Raw genomic sequence first — 19812 nt, 5'->3', positions numbered from 1 at the left:
AAATCACTACCTAAGAGCAGAAACTCATGGTCCCCGGCACTTCTCATTGCCCTGAGATACATGCTAGGATTCTCATCCTAATACAGAATGCCAATAAAATTACTGAATAATTTCTGCATAAGCCATAGTGTTCCTGTAATTACCATCCCATCGCAATCCAGACAACTTCGCTGTTGCATCTCCTGTGTCTTAAGTCTTAGAGTAGGTACTGGGTATGTTAATTCAGTGTCCTTTAGGATTTATAACTTAGTGAGACGTTCCAGCAAGCAGTCGGCCCTATTAGAATCTGGTATCCTTGGGGTATTTGAGGAACAGGAACCAACTTTGATGGTAGATACATTTTCTGTTAGCAGACGGTTTGTACAGAACCCCAATTATATCTAACTCCAAATTGGGACATGGGTAGTGAAATTGCTGGTTAGACTGGAGCTCCATCGCCATAGTCAGGAATTCAGTGCCAGCTAAAGGCTGACAGGACTTAGAGCCATGACGACAACCAAGGCCTGTCTATGTGGCCAGAAGGTAACAAGGCCTGCGCTGGCAGAGATTCCAAGCACAGAGTAGCACCTCTAACCAGTAGTATGGCCCTGGGTGCCTTTGCCTTTCTGGGGACCATGACCTCATGCCTTCTTTCTTATGGATGCTGGAACTTTATCCAGCTGGCAGTCATACTAGCTGTCAGGTATTCAGACTGAATCCAGAAGGCAAATAGAAAGCCAACCTTATCTACATATGCAGACAATAAAAGCCAGGCAAACGCTCTTGCATATCAAACATGGTGGCAACATTCAAAGAAGTATATTATCAGGTGACGTCAGCCAGAGTGATGGAAGGGACTTCACAGTTTAGGGGTCAGTCTGGTAAGCAAAGAACAAGTCCTGGCATGCATGCATAGGAGAGGGGACTTGAAGAATCTAGAACGCTCACCTCAGTGCGCTGGTGCCGTAGACATGGCCCTGAGAGCACACGGCCTCCAGTCAGGTAGGTAGAGATGTCTTTCCAAAGGTGAGTTTAAGGGGGAGGAAGTGGGGCAGGGATGTGACAATTCACATAGGCATAGACAAATCTCTTCAAAATTCAAAGTATTTCCCTTCAACTGTAAGGTGTGAGAGATGGAAGCCATTAGGATATTACTGCATTGCTGTTTTCTGCGTTGACATTTGCACTAACGGTTCAAGAGCAGTGGTGGGTAAAGCTGGCATTTTAGCCTGAGTCAGTGCAGTAGTTCACAGCTGAAGTCATTGTGCTCCTCATCGGCACAGAATGCAGTTTTAAAAATTCACTTTCACCTGTCAAAGCAGAAAACTTTGAAATGACCCTTCCCCGCCTTGAGTCTGCACGTCTTCACCTTAGTTGGAATAACGTGAGAAGTGTGTTCATAGAGTGTGTGTTGGGCCAAATCGCAGTTGCTCTGGGAAGAGCATTTTTGCAGACTTGCAAACTGACTGGACAGTTTTCCTAGAAAGGTAATTTTACCTTAAGGAACGTGTAGAAGCATGTTTTTGCCACGTGACTGGTAACCATTTCCTGAAAGGTGTTGGTAGGAAGTGTGTGTTATCAAGTTCTAATGCAAGATGAGGATTTTAGGAAACTCGCATCTGTAACTGAGACTTGAGAGTTCCCAGTGCTTAAGATTATATGCCAACTGGAAAGTCGGTGCAGCGATTAAAAATGCATGCTTCTCTTGCAGAGGACCCGAGTTTGATTCCCAGCACCCATATGTAGTAACCTGTAACCCTCTTCTGGCTTCCACAGGCACCCACGCAGATGCATCCATGCAAATGCATACCTTCACAAAAACAGTTTTTAAAATTAATTTTTTTTCCTGCTGAGCTTAGTGGTGATATCAGTGTACGTGGGGTTTTCATCTGTACAGGACATCTGTGTCTGTCAACATTTCAAAATTGCGTGACTCAGTGAATTGAATGTCCCAAATGATCAACACAAGATGTTACAGGATCATGGTTTAGTTTTTTGTTGTTGTTGTTGCTGTTGCTGAGATTAACAACAAAAAAACAAACAACAGCAGCAAAAAAAACCCTGATAAAAGCAATTCTGAAGAGAAGGGTTGATTTATGTACAGTCAGGTTACAGTCCATCACTTCAGGGAAGGCAAGGCAGGCACCTGAAGCTGCGCTCACGTCTCTTCTACAGTCAGAAGCAGGGAGAAAGGAACGTGTGCCCTCTGAGTTTAGAGCCCAAACTCAGGCCCTGCTTCCACCATCAGTGGAAGGGGCTTGGTACATCAATTCATGTAATCAGGACAGTCCTTCAAAGACATCCCCATAGGGCAAGCTGGTCTAGACAACCTCTCACTGAGATTTTCTTTCTAGGTGGTTCTATATTGTGTCAAATTGACACTTAAACTAACCACTGCACAGGCATAGTTAAAAGATAACACAGTGTATCAGTTAGACCGGTGGGTTTTAGTGTGACCAAGAAGAGCATTGGATTTCGTTTCAGATCTCACATTACACCTAACCTCTAGGAAATGACCCCTTCTCGAATTCGAGAAGTTATCGTATAGATGTCTGCAGTTAGCTGCAGTGCTGTGAAAGCAGCCGCCCACCTCCCAGCCACGTATCCAAATGAGGCTGCATTTCCTTCATAGACTTCGACCAGATCAGTGCCCAGCCAGGCATGCAGATTTGCAAAATATAAAGCAGTGGCATGCTTCCCAGTACATTACACGTTCATATTGTGAAATACAGGATTTTGTTCATAAAGTGTTTTGTAGTGATGTCATTTTAAAGTGAACTAGTGTTATTTAATTTTTTTAACTTCAACATATGATAAGGTAAACATTTGCAGACAGAACACATAAAAAAGCCTTTTGAAATAGAGAGAGTGTAGAGGGGGGAGAGGAGGGCTTTGAGATACTGTTTCAGACCTAAGTATCTGAATATGTAAAATGGAAAGGGTTCAATACCAGGAATTGGATGCCTGCCAGAGCATTTGAGAAGCTGGAGGGGAACAGACCAGGGTAAGCCCTCGCTAACTCAGCCTGTGCACTGGCTTCGAGTTGCTCAGGAGGTTGCTGCAGTAAGTCAGGAGCTGCATGAGAGGAGGTGAGAGATGGGGCAGCTGAGTCAAGTGCACAACTGAAGATTAGACCCTGGGTCTGGAGAAATGAAACAAGAGGGTCTCGACTGGGGAAGTTTCAATTTGGGCAGTAGATTAGGTATTTTCATATTAATGTTGAATTTCTGTGCTCTTGTTTCTGTTTTTATTGGGTTGATTTGTTTGTTTGAGAGGGGGTTTTGATTTTTTGACTCGTCTGACCTCAGACTTGAGATCCTTCTGCATCAGCCTTCCTAATGCTAGGATTATAGTGTCCACCATCAGACCAAGACTAATAATGGGGTAATTATTTTTATTCTTAGAAGCAGCCATCAGTATTTAGGAGGAAAATGTCACACCATCAGAAAAGAAAAGATGAGCATATACAAAGTGAGAAGATCTGATGAGATGTTCAGTTGGTAAATCTAGCTAAGGGTCCACAGATTCACGGTGGTGTTCTTAAAATCTTGTGGTCTCAGGTTCTCAAAATGAATGTCTGGCAGACACATAATACTAGGGTGAAAATAAATGAATCAAAAGTTTGGAAAATAGAAATTGAAATACTTTGTGGAATGGAGAGGGGTGGAGAATAGAATGGAAAACGAAGTAATGTATTAAACATTCCTTGATGACCTCCAGCCACACTCGTAGGCTAGTGCATCTCAACCTCACTGAGCACAGAGGCCCACAGCCTGCCATGTGGAGACCGTGAGACACCGAGTGCTCAGCGCTGAGCCGCACATCTGTATCGTGCCCCTTCTTCCCAAGATCTGGGGGCCGTTTCAGAGGGAGGAGCCTCAGAACAGTGAGCTAGAGAGAGTGAATGGCTACAAAGAAACTGTTTTCCTGACAAAGCAGGGGCTCACAGAGATTGTGACAGCAGGCACAGGACCTGTGGAAGGCTGAGAAGCCCCAGCTGAGAACTGTCAGTCGCTGATGACTGCAGGAGAGGAGAGCTGGCTTTCTTTAGGGTGTGGCCCCAGGCAGGGGGAACATGCTCCATTGATGGTCACACACCCAAAGAGTTTATGGAAGTGCTATTTTTTGTTTGTTTTTGTGTTTGTTTTTGTTTTTTTAGACAGGATTTCTCTGTGTAACCATGGATGTCTTGGAACTCACTCTGTAGATCAGGCTGGCCTGGCTGCCTCTGCCTCCCAAGTGCTGGGATTAAAGGCATGTGCCACCACAGCCTGGCTTGGACAGATCTTTTAACAACAGAAAAATAAATAAATAAAAGACGAAGACATAAAGCTGAGTAAACATGGAATGGGGAATGGATCTGAGAAGATGCGGGGAAGAGAAGTGAATATTATGGAAATATGTTCTATGGAATTCTGAATGAATTAAAATAACTTTCATTACAAATGAAGTGATAGAAAAGAGAAAAAAAATAACACTGTCAGGAAAATGTGAGTCTAAGGGCAAACTGGAAGGAAAGGAGTTAAGTAATAATGGGATAAAATCGGATGAAGTATTGACAAACCACCAGAAATGAAAAGAACTAATCTGAAATTCAGAATGCCAAGCATAAAGGACATAGTTTCCAGAGATAACAGTCACCACACATGAAAACCCGGGAGTCAGGAAGTCTTGTCTCCAGGAACACGATTGAACAGTGTTTTTAAAACTGGGACTGAGTTCCCCTACCCCCTCACCCCAGAAATGTATTTCCTGTCAAACTGCCCATGATTCATGGGGATAAACCAAACCTGTCTTTATACACGAGGGCATGAGAAAGTGTCCCTGGCTCTTACTCTCTTCAAAGTTACTAGAAGATGGATTTTTATCCACAGGAGGCAGTAAATAGGTGTGCCTTGGGTCTAGGAACTAATCCCATGGGGCGCGGGGTAGGGGACGGGAGATTGTGATAAAAATGAGGAGAACCAGGGTAGCAGCTGGCATACTGCAGGTTAGAGCAGTTACCTGATATTTTGTTTGCAAGGGGGAATTCAAAACCAAACACACCCAGCAGAATGGTGTTTTTGAACCGTCTAATGACTGACCATATTGAGAGATTTATACTTTTAAAGAGAGTCAGAATTAGTTGATACAAAACAAATCGAAAGCTAGTAAAACTCCAGGGAAAATTAATAATTGAATAGGAAAATTTAATCATTATTCACCGCAGGACTTGGCTTTGAGCACCATTAATATAGTAGAAAACAAAGCCATGATGTGTCCTGACTTAGCCGGAAACTACACAGCACAAAGCCATTGGAGGAGTAAAAGAAGGTAGTGTGTGTGCTGTTGGGGGCAGACACAGAGGAGGGGCAGCACATGGTCAAGCAGGGGATGCAGACGGTAAGCTGCGCTGTCTAGAAACACAGAGGTAATTAGCAGAAGCGGCAGCTGCAGGAGATAAGATTGGATTTCTCTGAGGACAAAATTGGTTTTGCCGTAAAGGTGGATCCAGCTTTTGTGTTTGACCTTTAGCCTGCGGGATAATTTGATTTTCCTAAGCTTCAAACTCTTCTAAAACTCTTGTAGCCATTTGTGATCTTTTTTTTTTTTTTTTTTGCTTTGTTTCTGAGGTGGGGGTTTCAATATGCACCAGTGTTGACCTCCATGGCCCAAATCCTGCCTGAGCCTCCCTAGTGCTAGGATTACAACATGTACCACGCCAGACATTGATGGTGGCTGTCTTCCTCAGTCACTCTCTACCTTATTTTTGACACAGATTTGCTCACAGAACCTGGAACTCATTGGTTGGCCTAGGCTGGGTAGCTGGATCCACCTGTTCTCACCTCCCTAGCACTGAGATCACAGGCCTGCATCTCACTGTGCCATACTCTGCTTCATGGGGCCTGGGTTCAGAGCTCATCCAGGCCCTCATGCTCATGTGGGAAGCACTTCACCAACTGAACCCCTGTCCCAGCCTCTCCCCCTGGATCCCTTCAGTACAGCAGCTGAGAAGGCCATAGTAGGGCAGTGATGGACGCTCTGGTCAGTAATGGACACTCCAGTGCCATGTAGGGCAGCGATGGATGCTCCCAGCGTAGGCAGCGATGGATGCTCAGGTGCCGGATAGGCAGCGATGGACTCTCCCGGTGCCGGGTAGGCAGCGATGGACGCTCTGGTGCCTGGTAGGCAGTGATGTGTGCTCCCTGTGCCTGGTAGGCCTCTGAGTGGAGGTGCTCGGCTTTGTTGTATGGTCTGTCGCTTGAGAAGCCATCTCTGGCCTTGCCACTCTTCCTCCACACGAGGCTGTGCTCAGTGTCCATAGGTGCTTCTCACAAAGGCATCTCTTAGGAAGCTCTCGCCTTTTGTATTGTGCATATTTTCAGGTAAAATCAATGCTGTTAGCGCAGAGAACATGCTGTCTGTATTTGCGGCTCCAATTGTAGTCCTCAGAATTGAAGTAGAAATCCTAACCACAGGGTGTAAATAGAAGAGTACATGGAAATAGGAAGACATGTGACATATCAAAGCTAGAGAAATTTTGTTACAGTGTTAAATATATATTGTTTTGTATTTATTTCCGATGGACAGGGTTGCCAGATGACTGAATTCCAAACCAGCAGTAGGGGAAATCTACTAGTAGTGTTTTTCATTATAGATGTAGCTTGGTTACTCCTTCTTTTTCCTGGGGTACTGGGGAATCAAATATGGATTCTTGCAAGTTTTATACAGTGTCCCACTGAACTTCAAATCCACATTCCTCTTTTTTATGGGGGAGGAAAGTCCTTGCAATCCAAACTAAAATCCCTACAACCCTGCTGTCTTCTAGGAAGAGACGCGTAGGGCTGGGGGTCAGCTAGCAGGCTGGACCTCATCTGTCAGAAAGCTGAGAGCCTGGGCCAGGAGCCCTGTGTGCTTCTGTGCAGAGGGCAGCACGCTGGAGAACTAGATGGCAGTAAATATCACCAAAGAACAAGAGAAGATGGGCTGAGAAACAGGGCAGAGACACTTCTCGGGATGCTAATTTGTGCCCCGAGCCAGAGCCAGCTCGGGGCAGCGTCTGGAGTCTCATACTGCTTGCTCCTCAGCGGGACTGATTGGCTTGCTTTTCATAGCTGCTCTGTTGGCACTTTTATCATTTTGAAAATTGTTACTGCTCCTGCCAGGCCCAACTTGCGGGAAATTCCCGCGTCTTAGAAGTACTAACCCGGATGCCATCTGCCCCAGGCACTCTCTCTTCTACTCTTGCTCTCCCTGGCCAGTCTCCAGGCTGTACAAGACATAAGAAACAGGCCAGGTGATGGTTAGAGGTGTTAAGTACACCAGAACCCCCTAGCTCTACACTGTCCTTTGCGGGAGGAGCTGCTGACCTGAGGTCACAGTCTTGGGGATGTTTTCCTCAGCACCTCACCTGCCTCCTGGAGACTGGACCATGAGGCTGCAGTCCAGGTCCATGCCCAGGGGCTGAGCACACCCACGCCCTGCTGGAAAGGGGAGGCCTGAGCCTTAACTAAGAGCGAGTCCCTGGGAGGCCTTTGGCCAGGTGCAGCAGTAGGCCGTCTTGAGAATGGAGCAGCACCCAGGCTCAGAAGGGGCATGAACCTGCCCTATGTGTCACTTTTCGGAACCCAGGATGTCAAGTGGGTGGCAGAGGCCTCTCCCAGAACTTTAGGTTGACAATCATTGCCTTATCTTTCTAATATTTTCTGCCGGGTTGTAAAGGACACACAGACATCCTTTTGTCCTTTCCTACCGTGTGCAGATGGATGGGATCCCAGTTCTGATCATAAATTACTTGTGGGCTTGGATGTTTTTTGCATCTTACACATACATTTTGCACAGTAGATATCAAAGGGAACCCTGGAAGAAAATGGCTTGTTGGAAACCCAGTAAGGAGCCTATTTCCCATGCAGGGCTGGAATAAGCATTGGCCAGCAAAGGCATGCCCACCAGCCGGTTTAGGTCGCTTTCCAGAGGGAAATCAGGCCGGTTTGCAGAGGCTGACCCAGGATGCAGACTGCTTGTTGTTGAGTTGACAGAGGTCTGACCTCAGTGGCGGAGGTGTTTTCAGTGTGGAGGTGCTCTGATGTGTTGGGTGAGTTAGTAGTTCAGAAGCAGAGAGAGTTTGAGGGAGCAGTGATTGATGGCAGACAGGAAGCTGCCCGCCAGAAGAGCAGTGCTCTGGCTGGTTTCCTCCCGCAGGATGTGTCAGTTCTCTGAGTGACAAACTTGACCTTCTGCAGTGTTAATTTTCAGAATCGTTTACAAGGCTTGTCCTTGTGTCACTGATATAATTCAGTAAAATTCATAGATCTAAATAAGCACCCACAGGGACATCTATTTTCTGTTCCAGGCCAGGCAATTGGTCTTGAGTTCTCCTTGGGGGGGGGGGGGGGATTCTGCAGCTGTGAGACGTGGAGAAAGGTGAGGTTGAGGGAATGTGGAGGAGGCGAGACGATCGTGAGCGGTGTGTGACCCTTGACAGGCACTAGAGGTGGGTTTGGGAAAGAAAGTGATGTCATTTGCCTCTGAATTCATTTTTGCATGCTGGATTGTTTTAGTGTGAGAGAATATTGTATGCAGTAGCCAAGAGTGGTAGAACTCACATTGTGTTCATAGGTAAGTCATGCCTTCGTGGGAAGACTAGTCGCTGCCTTCGTAGACTAATCTTACCTTTAGTTTCTCCTCTCCCTGGCTGTGCCCTGAGCAGCGTGAGTGCTAAGCTGTGGCTATCACTGCGTTGTTCTCCTGGTAGGAAGGAGCCCATGTGTCCTGGGGGACTAAACTTGCTGTCAGATGCTTTTCCATGACAAGGCAGTCTTGGAGGGTTAAGTGGCTCAGTGGCCTCTGCCCTTAGAAGGTAGCTATATGGTCAATTTGTTGGGGGTATTTAATGTGTCTTCATGTGTGAGATACCCATGCAGTGCAGAACACAGAAGCAGATCATGAAATACTGTGGGGAAGAGATTCTGTGACTTTCAGGATGCTTCATGGGGTGCAAGATGCTTCGGGGAAGTAAGACAGCTCTGGGCTTAGGGGTTTGAAAGGTGAGAGAGACAGGCCAGCATAGTATCAGCTGGAGACCAGAGCCACGGTGGCAGGAAACGTCTTGCTGGTCTTGCTGGCTCGTGGTTTGCTGGAGACCAGAGCCACGGTGGCAGGAAACGTCTTGCTGGTCTTGCTGGCTCGTGGTTTGCTGGAGACCAGAGCCACGGTGGTAGGAAACATCTTGCTGGCTCGTGGTTTGCTGGAGACCAGAGCCACAGTGGCAGGAAACGTCGTGCTGGCTCGTGGTTTGCTGTGTTTCCCTGCATTTACATGTGCATTAATAGTCACATACACAGTTAGCTGGTGATTTCAGAAGATGTTTCCGTGGTTACTACCAGCTTCATACTGAAACTTGAGAATGCCAGGGCCTGCCCTTCCTGAATCAGTCCGTCACAGTCTCACTTGGCACCGTGGGTTATGTTGACTTAGATGATCAGCCCTGTGGTTGCCTGTGTCTTCTCTTTAGAGCACATTTATTCCCTAGGAAATGTACCCTGCAGGCTAAGCCCTGTTTGTGAGCACAGAGGCGTGGGGGGGGGAGGGAATAGGGTGGAAAAAGTGCCCTCGTAGGCTGTCGGTGGAACCACACAAGCTCACCAAATATGATGAGGGGAGGGTTGCTGAGTGCGTTAGAAGCCAGGAGACTTTGGTGATCTTTTTACATGGCTTGGGGGCTCTCCAGTAGACAGGTAGGAGACAGTCATCCTTGCTTTCTAGATTGAAGACTTACTTGGTGTGTGTACGTGAATGCGTACACGTTTGTGTGTATGTGTTTGCATGGTTGCTCTTGTGCCTGAAGAGGCTTGAGGTCAGTTTCAGCTGTCTCCCCCAGTCATTCTACTTTCATTTGCTGAGATGTGGGCTCCCAGTGAACCTGGAGCTTCTGAGTGGCCTAGACTAGCTGGCCAGCAAGCTCGGGGTTCTCCTGTCGGCTTCTCTAGCCCTGGGGTTGTAGATGTACATCATTTTGCCTGGCTTTTCATATGGACATGGGATCAAACCCAAGCCCTCAGTCTTATACACCAGCCATCTCCCCATTTATAGCTTTAAAATACAACACGCATGCATGCGTGCACGCACATACAACTAAAAGAAGTGACTGGAAAGACACAGACCAGCTGTTGGAACTTCACTTTTGATGTTATGCTGTAGCATTATTTCAGCTGAACAGTATGATTAAGTAGAAGAACACAGGAGTTCAGGCTTGTATTATTTTCAAAATTAACTGAGTCTTAAGAATTAGCCTTGAAATACAGCCTAGTTTTATGAATAAAAAACTTGAATTGAATTCACGGTTGCTTAATTCCTCCTGTCAGGTCTTGTCACCATCCCCAGAGATGTGAACTGTGGGTGCCGAAGACTCACAGGCACTGGTCAGAAGAGACACATGGTTTTGTAGTGTCATACTGCTTTGGCTGGTAGGAATCACGCAGCTTTGCTTGGTGGCCACGTCGCACATCCGGGCACTTCAGACTGTATGCCACATTTGTGCACGTCTTTTGTTTTTTAATCGGGACATGTAAGCCAGTACAGCTCAAGAATTTGCTTGATCTGACTTATATTCTGCAGAGATGTCATCTTTAGGTTTTCAAGGTAGTAATTAATTTTGCTTCATTGTTTAATCAGCATTACAGAAAAGCAAACAAAAGTGTGCTGACGTGGCTGTTTTTATGTGCCTGTGAAGTAGTCCAGCTCGTTCTGGTTTAGATTCGCTTACGTGTGTGGGTGCTTGACTGGGGCGGGTGGAGGCTGTTCAGAGTCAGCTGCATGTGTGGTTGACATTATTCTTCTTCTTTCTTCTGCTACTTTCAAAGTGCTTGTGGAGATGTTACACTGTGTTCAGTCTTGTTCTCTGGTTTCATCTCCAGGCCATTGCAAAGGACTTTATTTATTGAGCAGTAGAAGCTAGTGTTGGTGGGTATTCAAGCCACACTGTTATTTTACACACACACACACACACACACACACACACATACACACATGCACACACTCAGACATACTCACATATATATATATATATATATACACACACAATCACTTCATAGGCTGTTTTGTGCTGCAAATATAGTCATTCCTAAAGGCAGGTGTTCATACAATTTATTTTCGTCAGGTTATAGTTCTTGATCTGGTTGTAGTGTCTGAGTGTCATGTATTTGTTGATAGCTTGTACAGTTTTGTTTTAACCCAGTTTAGAGCTGAGGATGGAGCAGACCTTTGCGAGCAATGACTGTATTCAGAACACAGTTGCTGTCTAGGTTCGTGTTCCTGGGCCTTGTTTTCTGGCTCCTCTAGAAAAAAAAAAGAATTCGGTCTCTTTACTTACTCAGCTGACAGTTGCCTCTCAGCCCAGAGCTGCCAACAGCAAGGGCTTCCCAGAGAGGCTGATTAGCAACTTACAATGTCTCTAAGAATAATTTTGATTACCTATGTAATAATTTGAGAATTTAATAATTTCTAAGCATGCCCTAAATGAGTCGTTCTTTTGTAGTATCTCACTTAATTCTAGACTTTTTTGCTTTTTTTCATGTAGTCATGTGGGTGGGATTGCTTGTTTGTTAAACACCATAAGAAAGTGTTTCCGAGCAGTGATTGAGTTTTACCTTCTTGTGCTGTGCTGAGACTCGACACACGTGGCCTGTGAGAGTGAGGGCAGCCCTGAGTTAGAGACAGCTGAAGCTGTGAGGGAACCGGGACAGGCGAGCACAGCCCCCAAGTACCGCGGGGTCTGCAGCTCTGTCTCTCAGCCACAGTGGACACATCGCAATTTTCCTTCTTGGATGACAATTGGGTGGGAACAAAGGAGAGGGTGGAAGTGTCTCATTGCCCATAGCTGTGTTGTGGAGACAGCTACCTTCACAGACAAGGGCGCCTTTGTGCTGAAACAGTAAGAAGGTGGTTCTGGCTGAGGGTGGGGTGTCCATCTCTCTGCCCTCCCTGAGTGGTCAGGCAGCCTTTAACATGTGCTGTATTCTGGGTTTATACAGCAGTATCTGAGATCCTGTCATTCTGTGCTGCACCAGAGGGGAACGTGCATTTCACCACAGGAAAGCAAGAGGTAAATGGAGGCAGTTTTCTCATTTTAGGGATTTTAACCTCTGGGAGACATCTGCTTCCCCCATCTGTATTCCCTGTGGCTTATTTCTCCTCAGCAGGGCTGCCTCTTCTCCCCTCTCTCACCAGCTCTCGGGGAACACTCCTCACCAGCTAGGCACTGGATTTCCTGCTCAGCTGAACCTACTAAACCTTCCCATTGTAAAGATTTTGAAAATAAATCAAACTTTCATGAAGAAAACTGCTCAGTACTTCACGTCTAGTTAAGGGCATGGCTGGAGTTTGAACCCAAGCTGTTGACCCCATCTTCAGGGATCTAATAAACGAAGAGCCCAGTTCTGCCTTGGCAGATTAAATGCCATGCTCGGTCATCTTCTAAAACATTTTCCTTCCGAGTATGAGCTTTGTTTGTCCAACAGCTGACAACTTTTGTATTTACAGATTTCTTTGGTGTGTGTGGGTGCTCTAGCCATTAAGTAAAACTACTCCTGTCTATGATAAATGTCACAAATTGTTTGCTTTCTCCTTTGTCTTTATACTTGTGTGGTCCTGGAGCAGATTCCTTTAAAAGGAATCAATCTCAGAGACTGGAGGAAGAGGACGATTGCTTCCTCTTACACTTGGCCAGTTCTGACATATTCAGAGGCTGACTCGCTTGTGTAAGTAAATGTTTCCTATCACATTGAAGATAATTTCTTGTTGCCTATTTTTGCCATCCCTAAGTGGCCGCCTTCAATTGTGTGAGCTTCCTGGTTCTTATTTATGCTTTCTTGCACCCGCCTGGGTCAGTGAGTGGTTCCTTCTTCCGTCTCCTTTCCTAGTAGCAATCAGAATTCTAGGAGGTGAAAACATTCATACAGAAGCATTTTGATTACTCTTGTCTCTTCATTTTTCACAGTTCTTCAAAAATGTCAACCTTACTGAAGGCACACACTGTTTTCAGACCTCACAGATGCCAGTTTTCGTGGTCTGGGTCCCACTCTTTTCTGTCCTTCTGTCTGCCTGTGATAAGACAAGGTGATCCCTTTTACTTCTGAGCATCTTCTCACCCACGCCTGTCTCACCTCTCTGAGCAATGTTTCTGTCAGTCTGAAAGAGGTCCTAAGAGTTGGCATCCCAAAGAAGTGAGGCTCAGGCTGTCGAACACTCCCACATGGCCTTGTGGCCCTCCCAGGGCACTCCTGTTTGTTTGTGGGTGGCACTTAACTGTTGATTGTTTTCCATTTCTGTTGTTAGTTTAGAAGCAGAAGGTTCTATGTAGGTTGATAAATTAGAAAGTAGCCTGACAGACATTTGCTTTATTCAGCTGAAGTCCCCCCTCCCCCTGTATGTTTATAACTTGCCATGTACACAAAGGACTGGAGGTAGCTGACATCCTTACGGAGAATTGCCTGTTGTTTCTTTAATAGATACAGACTCCTTATAGACACTCAGGATTGAAAATCTCTTGCAGCTGAACAGATAATTTGAGTGTTGTGCTAACACTTTTTATTGCTTTATTAATGCTTGTCATGGGACTCGTATCCCAGGCAGCACAGGTAAACAATACATTAGCAGTAGACACGAAGGATTTTCCTGTCTCGCCGACATGCGCCTTATCTGTGAGCTGCAGACGTTCAGCTCGCTCCTTCCTTCTGCTCTCTTCATAAGGCGCAGAACAAGAGACACGCAGCGGACGTGTCCCAGCTGCCGATGACTGTGACAGCTCTGTCGCCAGCACCAGGGTGACTGCAGTGGATGCACTGTGGGAAGAATGCTTTAAAACTCTGCATTTCGTAGTCGGATTAATTTCATTTGCACAACAGCGCATTGGCAGGGGTGTGTTTGCCTCTCCGACGCACAGATGACAGTCTGGCTGGAAGCTAGTGTTTGGGGAAAATAACTGAAAAGAAAATGATGGTTTTGAAGTAACCCAGTTATAAGACACAGCATGGATCTGTATTTTTCTTCTGAAAACAACGTCAAAGTTTTCATCCTGGAAAAACACCCCAAAAGCAAGCAGTAACCTTCTTGTGTTTGGGCGTCTGTAGAGCCAAAGGATAGCACTGTCGACAGTCCTTCTACTGTGCGTGCTGAGGTTGCCAAAACCATGGAATGAAACAATCATGGTGTTTGCTGCTTGGTGTTAGACTCTGTACGGATAGGCCAAACAAGGGGAGAAGGAAATTTCCCCGGGACTCAAGAAGACCACGCGGTAGTGACCTGGAAAGCGGCCCTGTCAGTGCACAGAAAGTCACAACCTCGCCGAGGAGGTGAAAGTGGGCGCAGGATTGAGAGTAACCGGGACAGAGTGGCACCAGTGGTGCATCCTTGATGTTGTAACCCCGAATTCCAGAGAATGCAGACGGCAGTCCAGTCCCGCTTCCCTGTGGATTGCATTTACTCCTCTGACCCTACCGCTGTGGCCATGAGTCACTCTTTGCTAGTCTTTAAACCATCTGGACAGGTAGGCCCAGTCAGATGCTGTGACAGGGACAGCTGCATTTCCTAGAGATCAAATCCTTATCTCCACCCTGGCTTGCTCAGGAGAATCTAAACCTGGAGCTGCTACAGGGAGCAGCATAAAGGTACATGGGCTAAAGAATGAAGGGACAGGTTGGGGTGAGCTCCCAGCACCAGGGATGTGGGAATGTGGGCAAATGGGTTCAGGCCTTCATGTGACTGCCCTGAACTTGCAGTGCTAATGGCAGAGTCCAAGGACTTTGCCTTTCACCTGTTGAAGCAAATAGACCCGAGAAGAGGTGAATGCATCCCTGCTCCAGAACACCCAGCCACTGTGTGCGTGAGCGGTCGCTTTATTTCATGACGCCAGTTGCAGACACTTGTGCTTGTCAGGGCCACGTTGGAAATGAGGATCTCTCCCAGATACCTTTGTCTGATGGCCAAGATAATGTGTTCTTCCAGAATCATGAGGACCAGGCTAAAACAAAGCCCTCCAGATGCCCCCACATAGACACTGTTTCAGTGAGTTCTCTCCTGTCAGTGGTCAAAGGGAAAGGTCACTGACAGAAGACTTAAGCCAGGGAAGGCAGCCAGCCAGAGACTGCAAGCCTGGCCCACCACTGGGCGCCACAGCAGTGAGCAGGTGTGGTTGGAGAGATGGCAGAGAAAGAGGAGTGGAACAGCTCAGGTGCTGTGGAGGGAGGTGGAACTGGAGACACGATGGCCGTGAGGAGCAGGCTGACGTGGGAGGTCTGTGCTGCCACCTGAGGCCATGCTGATGTCTGGACCTGTGCTGCCCCTGAGGGTCATGTCTGAGCCTGTGGTCCTGCTACATCCAGGTTCTGTGTTGATGTCTGTAGCCTGTGTTACTATCAAGGCCATGCAGTGCCTGTGGTCTGGACCTAAGGCCATGGTGATGTCTCAGGGCCAGACTGAACTGTCTCTCTACCTCCTCGCTGGTGCTGGGAGAACTGGCCCCACCCCTCACTGGACCTGGAAGAGCTAGCCCTACACCTCACCAGCTACAGCAGTGGGAGAGCTGGCCCTGCCCCTCAGAGCAGGGGAGGTGTCCCCCCACTCTCCACCTAGGCCCACCCCAACATCTACCCCCATCTATGACCTAGTGGAGCACATGAAGGAATGATTGATAATCCTGTGGAACCACAGCCACGGGATCTCCATGGCTCTGGACTACAGCAGGATACCCGAGAGGAGTCTCAGTGAGGATCCAGTATTGATAGTGTAGCAGAAGCCAGAGGCCTTGAACCAGATCAACGATTCATTGCAGTGAACATTTACAAGAAAAGCTGTTTGGGCAAAAGGGTCTGCTGCATGGCACACTGCGGCTTCCAAGGCCACTGCAGCAATTGCATAGCACACACTGCAGCTCCCAAAGCCACTGCAATAATTGCATGGTATACCACAGCTCCCAAGGCCACTGCAGCAATTGCATAGCACACAGCAGCTCCCAAAGCCACTGCAGTAATTGCATGGCACACCAGCGGCTCCCAAGGCCACTGTAGCAATTGCGTGGTACACGGCAGCTCCCAAGGCCACTCCAATAATTGCATGGCACACCATAGCTTCCAAGGCCACTGCAGCAATTGCGTGGTACACAGCAGCTCCCAAAGCCACTCCAATAATTGCATGGCACACCACAGCTCCCAAGGCCACTGCAGCAATTGTATGGCACATTGCAACTCCCAAGGCTACTGCAGCAATTGCATGGGACACCACAGCTCCCAAGGCCACCGCAACAATTGCATGGCACATTGCAACTCCCAAGGCCACTGCAGCAATTAAATAAGTGACGGTGGGAAGGTGGGTAAGATGAAGGAGCAAAATGGCTTTTTGTTCCTTCTTTCTTTGGGGGTGGAAGTTATAGAGTGGAGGGTGGATATGAAAAGACTGGAAAATGAATGGGATCGGGGTACATGATGTGAAATTCCCAAATAATCGATAAAAAAAATTCAAGGGTAAAGGGAAGAAAATTTAAGCTCCCTGAAATTCCTGGTGAGTAAGTGACTCATTGGAGATGACTTGAGCAGTCAGAGTTTTAAAAATTGGAATAGTTTTCAGTTTCTTTAAAAAAACAACAGGGTAACCTTTGTAACCTTCAGCTAACACAGTTATGGCAAGCTTACCAGCCATCTTGGTGACATGGGACAGCTGTAGCAGGGACCAGTAAGGTTAGATTCGCACCTCCCACTTGTGCAGGGGTGGGGGAGCAGAGCAGTGTGGGACCGCTTCAGTAACTCACTGTGAAGGAGGTGTGCCTTCTCTGCACAGTGCCGAGGCAGTCTTGTCCTTGTGGGGCTCGGGCTGCCGCTGCACAGGTTCCCACCTCTCCACCTTTATTTTAAGTTGACTAAAGCCCTGCTCTGTTTTGTGGATGCTTTCTTCATCTGCGTTTAACCTTTATAGCAAGCTGTCCTTTTCTTTGGTCAGCATCCATGTGACTTAGTTCAGTACATTTTGCAGCTGTGATCCATTTTTTTTTCTTTTCAGATTGCAGAAGTTGTTTTCTTGGATGTAGATGAGAAGCTCAGTGTCCATGAAGAAGCTACCCATGTAATTATATTGTATCTTAAATGACACATGTTTACTCTCAAAAGCGTTTTTGGAAGGAATTTGTTTTGTGGGAGGATCTGTTAGTTCACAAAGCTGCGGTAGGAGAGTAGGAAGCAGAAGTAACCCTAGTCTACACAAACTAAGAGATGTGGGCAGATTGGATGAACTGCTAGCACTTTCTCTTTGTTGCTGCTTTTTGGGATGCCCTGTGTGGCACTTCTCATGCAAAGCAGAACAAGGTCTCCCTTTCTGGGGTCGACACAGCCTGATACCGTGACTGTGGCCTAAGGAGCCAAGAGCAGGCTGGATACGATTTTCTTGGGTATTGCAAGATGCAACCTGGTCTAGCCACATGGTCGCTGAAGTGTGTGTGTGTGGATGTGGGGAGGATGGAAAGGGAATGGTGGGAGAATCGAGATACGGATGAGAAGACGTGAATGAAGGAGCAGGCAGCAGCCCTGGGCACAGCGATGGAGCACGAGTGGGAAAACACGAGCTTACTGTAGAGTTGGGAGGGACGGAGAGTAACTGCAGCTGGTCCGTGCTAACTCCTTTCCTGTTAGAGCCTGCGGCCAGAGCCCGAAGGAAAGGAGGGTTCTGCACACCGCAGGCAAGTTACACTGCTCCTGCTGCCACTGCTGCTATCGAGGGCAGTTGCTTTTCCTCCACCGCAGCTCTTTGAACTGGTCCTATTTCTGTGGCCGCAATGTTTGAATACAGTTGAAGATAGGGCTGGTTTGTAAGGGGTGGAGCACATTCTCAGGCAAAGGACTTAGTGACACGGGAAAGTCAATTGAATGGCTCTAGCTCCTGGATTCCCTTCCTTGGATCACGTGGGCAGCTCTCCAAAACAACCATTCTGTGCCATAGTGTCCTTCAGCCCACTGTTGGTGAGCACTCCCCCTCTCTACCCCTGATATTCCGATAGTCTGTGGATTACAGATGTGCAGAGAAAGGTCAAGAAGGTAGGGTCAGTGCAGCCTTAATAAGAGCAGAGAAGATGGCAGCAGATGTGGATTGGAGGCAGAAAAGACTCTAGCTTTTTTTTTTAATAGTAGAGTCAAGAAACACTCCTTTATTTTTTTTAAAAAAGATTTATTATGTACACAGGGTTCAGCCTCCATGTATGCCTGCAGGCCAGAAAAGGGCACCAGATCTCATTACAGATGATTGTCAGCCACCATGTGGTTGCTGGGAATTGAACTCAGGACCTCTGGAAGAGCAGTCAGTGCTGTTAACCTCTGAGCCATCTCTCCAGCCCACAACTCTAGCTTTAAAAGAACCTTTGCTTCTGATAATTGTTGTCTTAGGGTTTCTACTGCTGTGAAGAGAAACACCATGGCCATGACGATTCTTACATAGGAGAACATTTCACTGGGGCTACCTTGCAGTTCAGAGGTTTTCTCCGTTATCCTCCTGGTGAGAAGCATGGCAACAGGCAGGCAGCCATGGTGCTGGAGAAGGAGCTGAGAGTCCTACATCTCGAGCTGCAGGCAGCAGAAACAACTGTGCCTCACACTGGGCATAGCCTGAGCAAAGGAGACCTCAGAGCCCACCCTCACAGTGACACACTTCCTCCAAGGCCACATCTCCTAATAGTGCCACTCCCTATGGGGGCCATTTTCTTTCAAACCACCACACTCATTATTTTTGACAAGGATACTTGTCCTGGATATTTCCCTTCTTTGATACTAGAAGATATTTGGACCACTTATTAACTTTATCAAGGGTCAGATAACAGATACTATGTTCTATGTAACTTTCTGAAAGTATGTAAAGCCAAAAAAAAAAACCAGTTTTTTTCTGCACTTTTCCTTTAAGTTTTTAATTTCAAAATTCAAATGTTGGGTGTTTTGCCAATATGTATGACATGCGTGCTTGATGCCCTCAGAGGCCAGAAAAGGGCACAGGATCTCCTTGAAGTTACAGGTAGCTGGGTGCCATGTAGGTGCTGGGAACCAATTCCATGCCCCCTAGAAGGACAGCCAGTGCTGTTAACCACTGAGCCACCTCTTCAGCTCCTGTGTTTGTCATATGTTGGCATCCTTTTTTTCTAGTTTCACAAGATTTAAATACCACTTGCTAAGATACCAGGAGATTCTAGGCAGCTTGTGTTATATAAAACCTGTGTCCTCCAGCCCAGCATGCTGTTCTGCAAATGTAAACAGGAGGGCGGTGGCCAGTGCACTGTACAGTGTTCCTTAGAGTGAGTGATTTCCTAGCCTGCTAATTAATGGGCAATGTAGAAATTCCTTCTGTGGACATAGAGTGTGGGTGGGAGATTGATGAAAGTGTGTGCACTTCTAAAAGTGCTGGGTAAGAAAACCCAGCAGGGTCAGAGATGCCAGAGCAATACCTAAATGGTTCCATGTTCATTTGAATGGCTGATCTGAGTGGGAGGCATCAGTGATGGCTGTACTTGCTTCACGAAAATGACCTCCTGTTGTTTGTTCTCCTGAGACCTGCGATCTCAACTCAAGACAAAACAGGTTCTCTCGTGGACTTCCTAAACCTGCCTTAAATCTCATGGCCTGCTGTGTGATGTAAGACGGTGTCTCCAGCTTGGAAAGTCACAGCTTTTGAAGAGCTCGTTCAGTAGCGGTCTCTGAGCTTGACCTTGAAGTCGTCTAGTGAGTGGAACTGCAGTGCAGTGGAAGGGGATTTGAACCTCTCCTAATGCTGTTTTGTCAGGCTTTGTCTTCCCTTTGAATATGTACACAATTAAATCTCTCTCCATTCCAT

At 46.9% G+C, this 19812-nt stretch overlaps 1 protein-coding gene across 2 annotated transcripts in view; it reads left to right on the top strand.

Annotated features, from left to right (window-relative positions):
* The window catches only part of Peli2 (pellino E3 ubiquitin protein ligase family member 2), a 145686-nt gene that overhangs the window by 76580 nt on the left and 49294 nt on the right, over nt 1–19812 (top strand). Inside the window, exon 3 of one of the 2 annotated variants that reach the window (XM_075949336.1) lies at nt 17008–17070. The exons of the other annotated variant lie outside the window; for it this stretch is intronic. Coding sequence (XP_075805451.1) covers nt 17008–17070 — 63 coding nt within the window. The remainder of the gene's footprint in view (nt 1–17007; nt 17071–19812) is intronic. 2 annotated transcript variants of the gene reach the window in all.

This window comes from Microtus pennsylvanicus, chromosome 15, assembly GCF_037038515.1.
Source record: "Microtus pennsylvanicus isolate mMicPen1 chromosome 15, mMicPen1.hap1, whole genome shotgun sequence".
Classification (NCBI taxonomy): domain Eukaryota; kingdom Metazoa; phylum Chordata; class Mammalia; order Rodentia; family Cricetidae; genus Microtus; species Microtus pennsylvanicus.
Note: the sequence above shows the minus strand (reverse complement) of the source record. Positions and strands in the feature narration are given on the sequence as shown.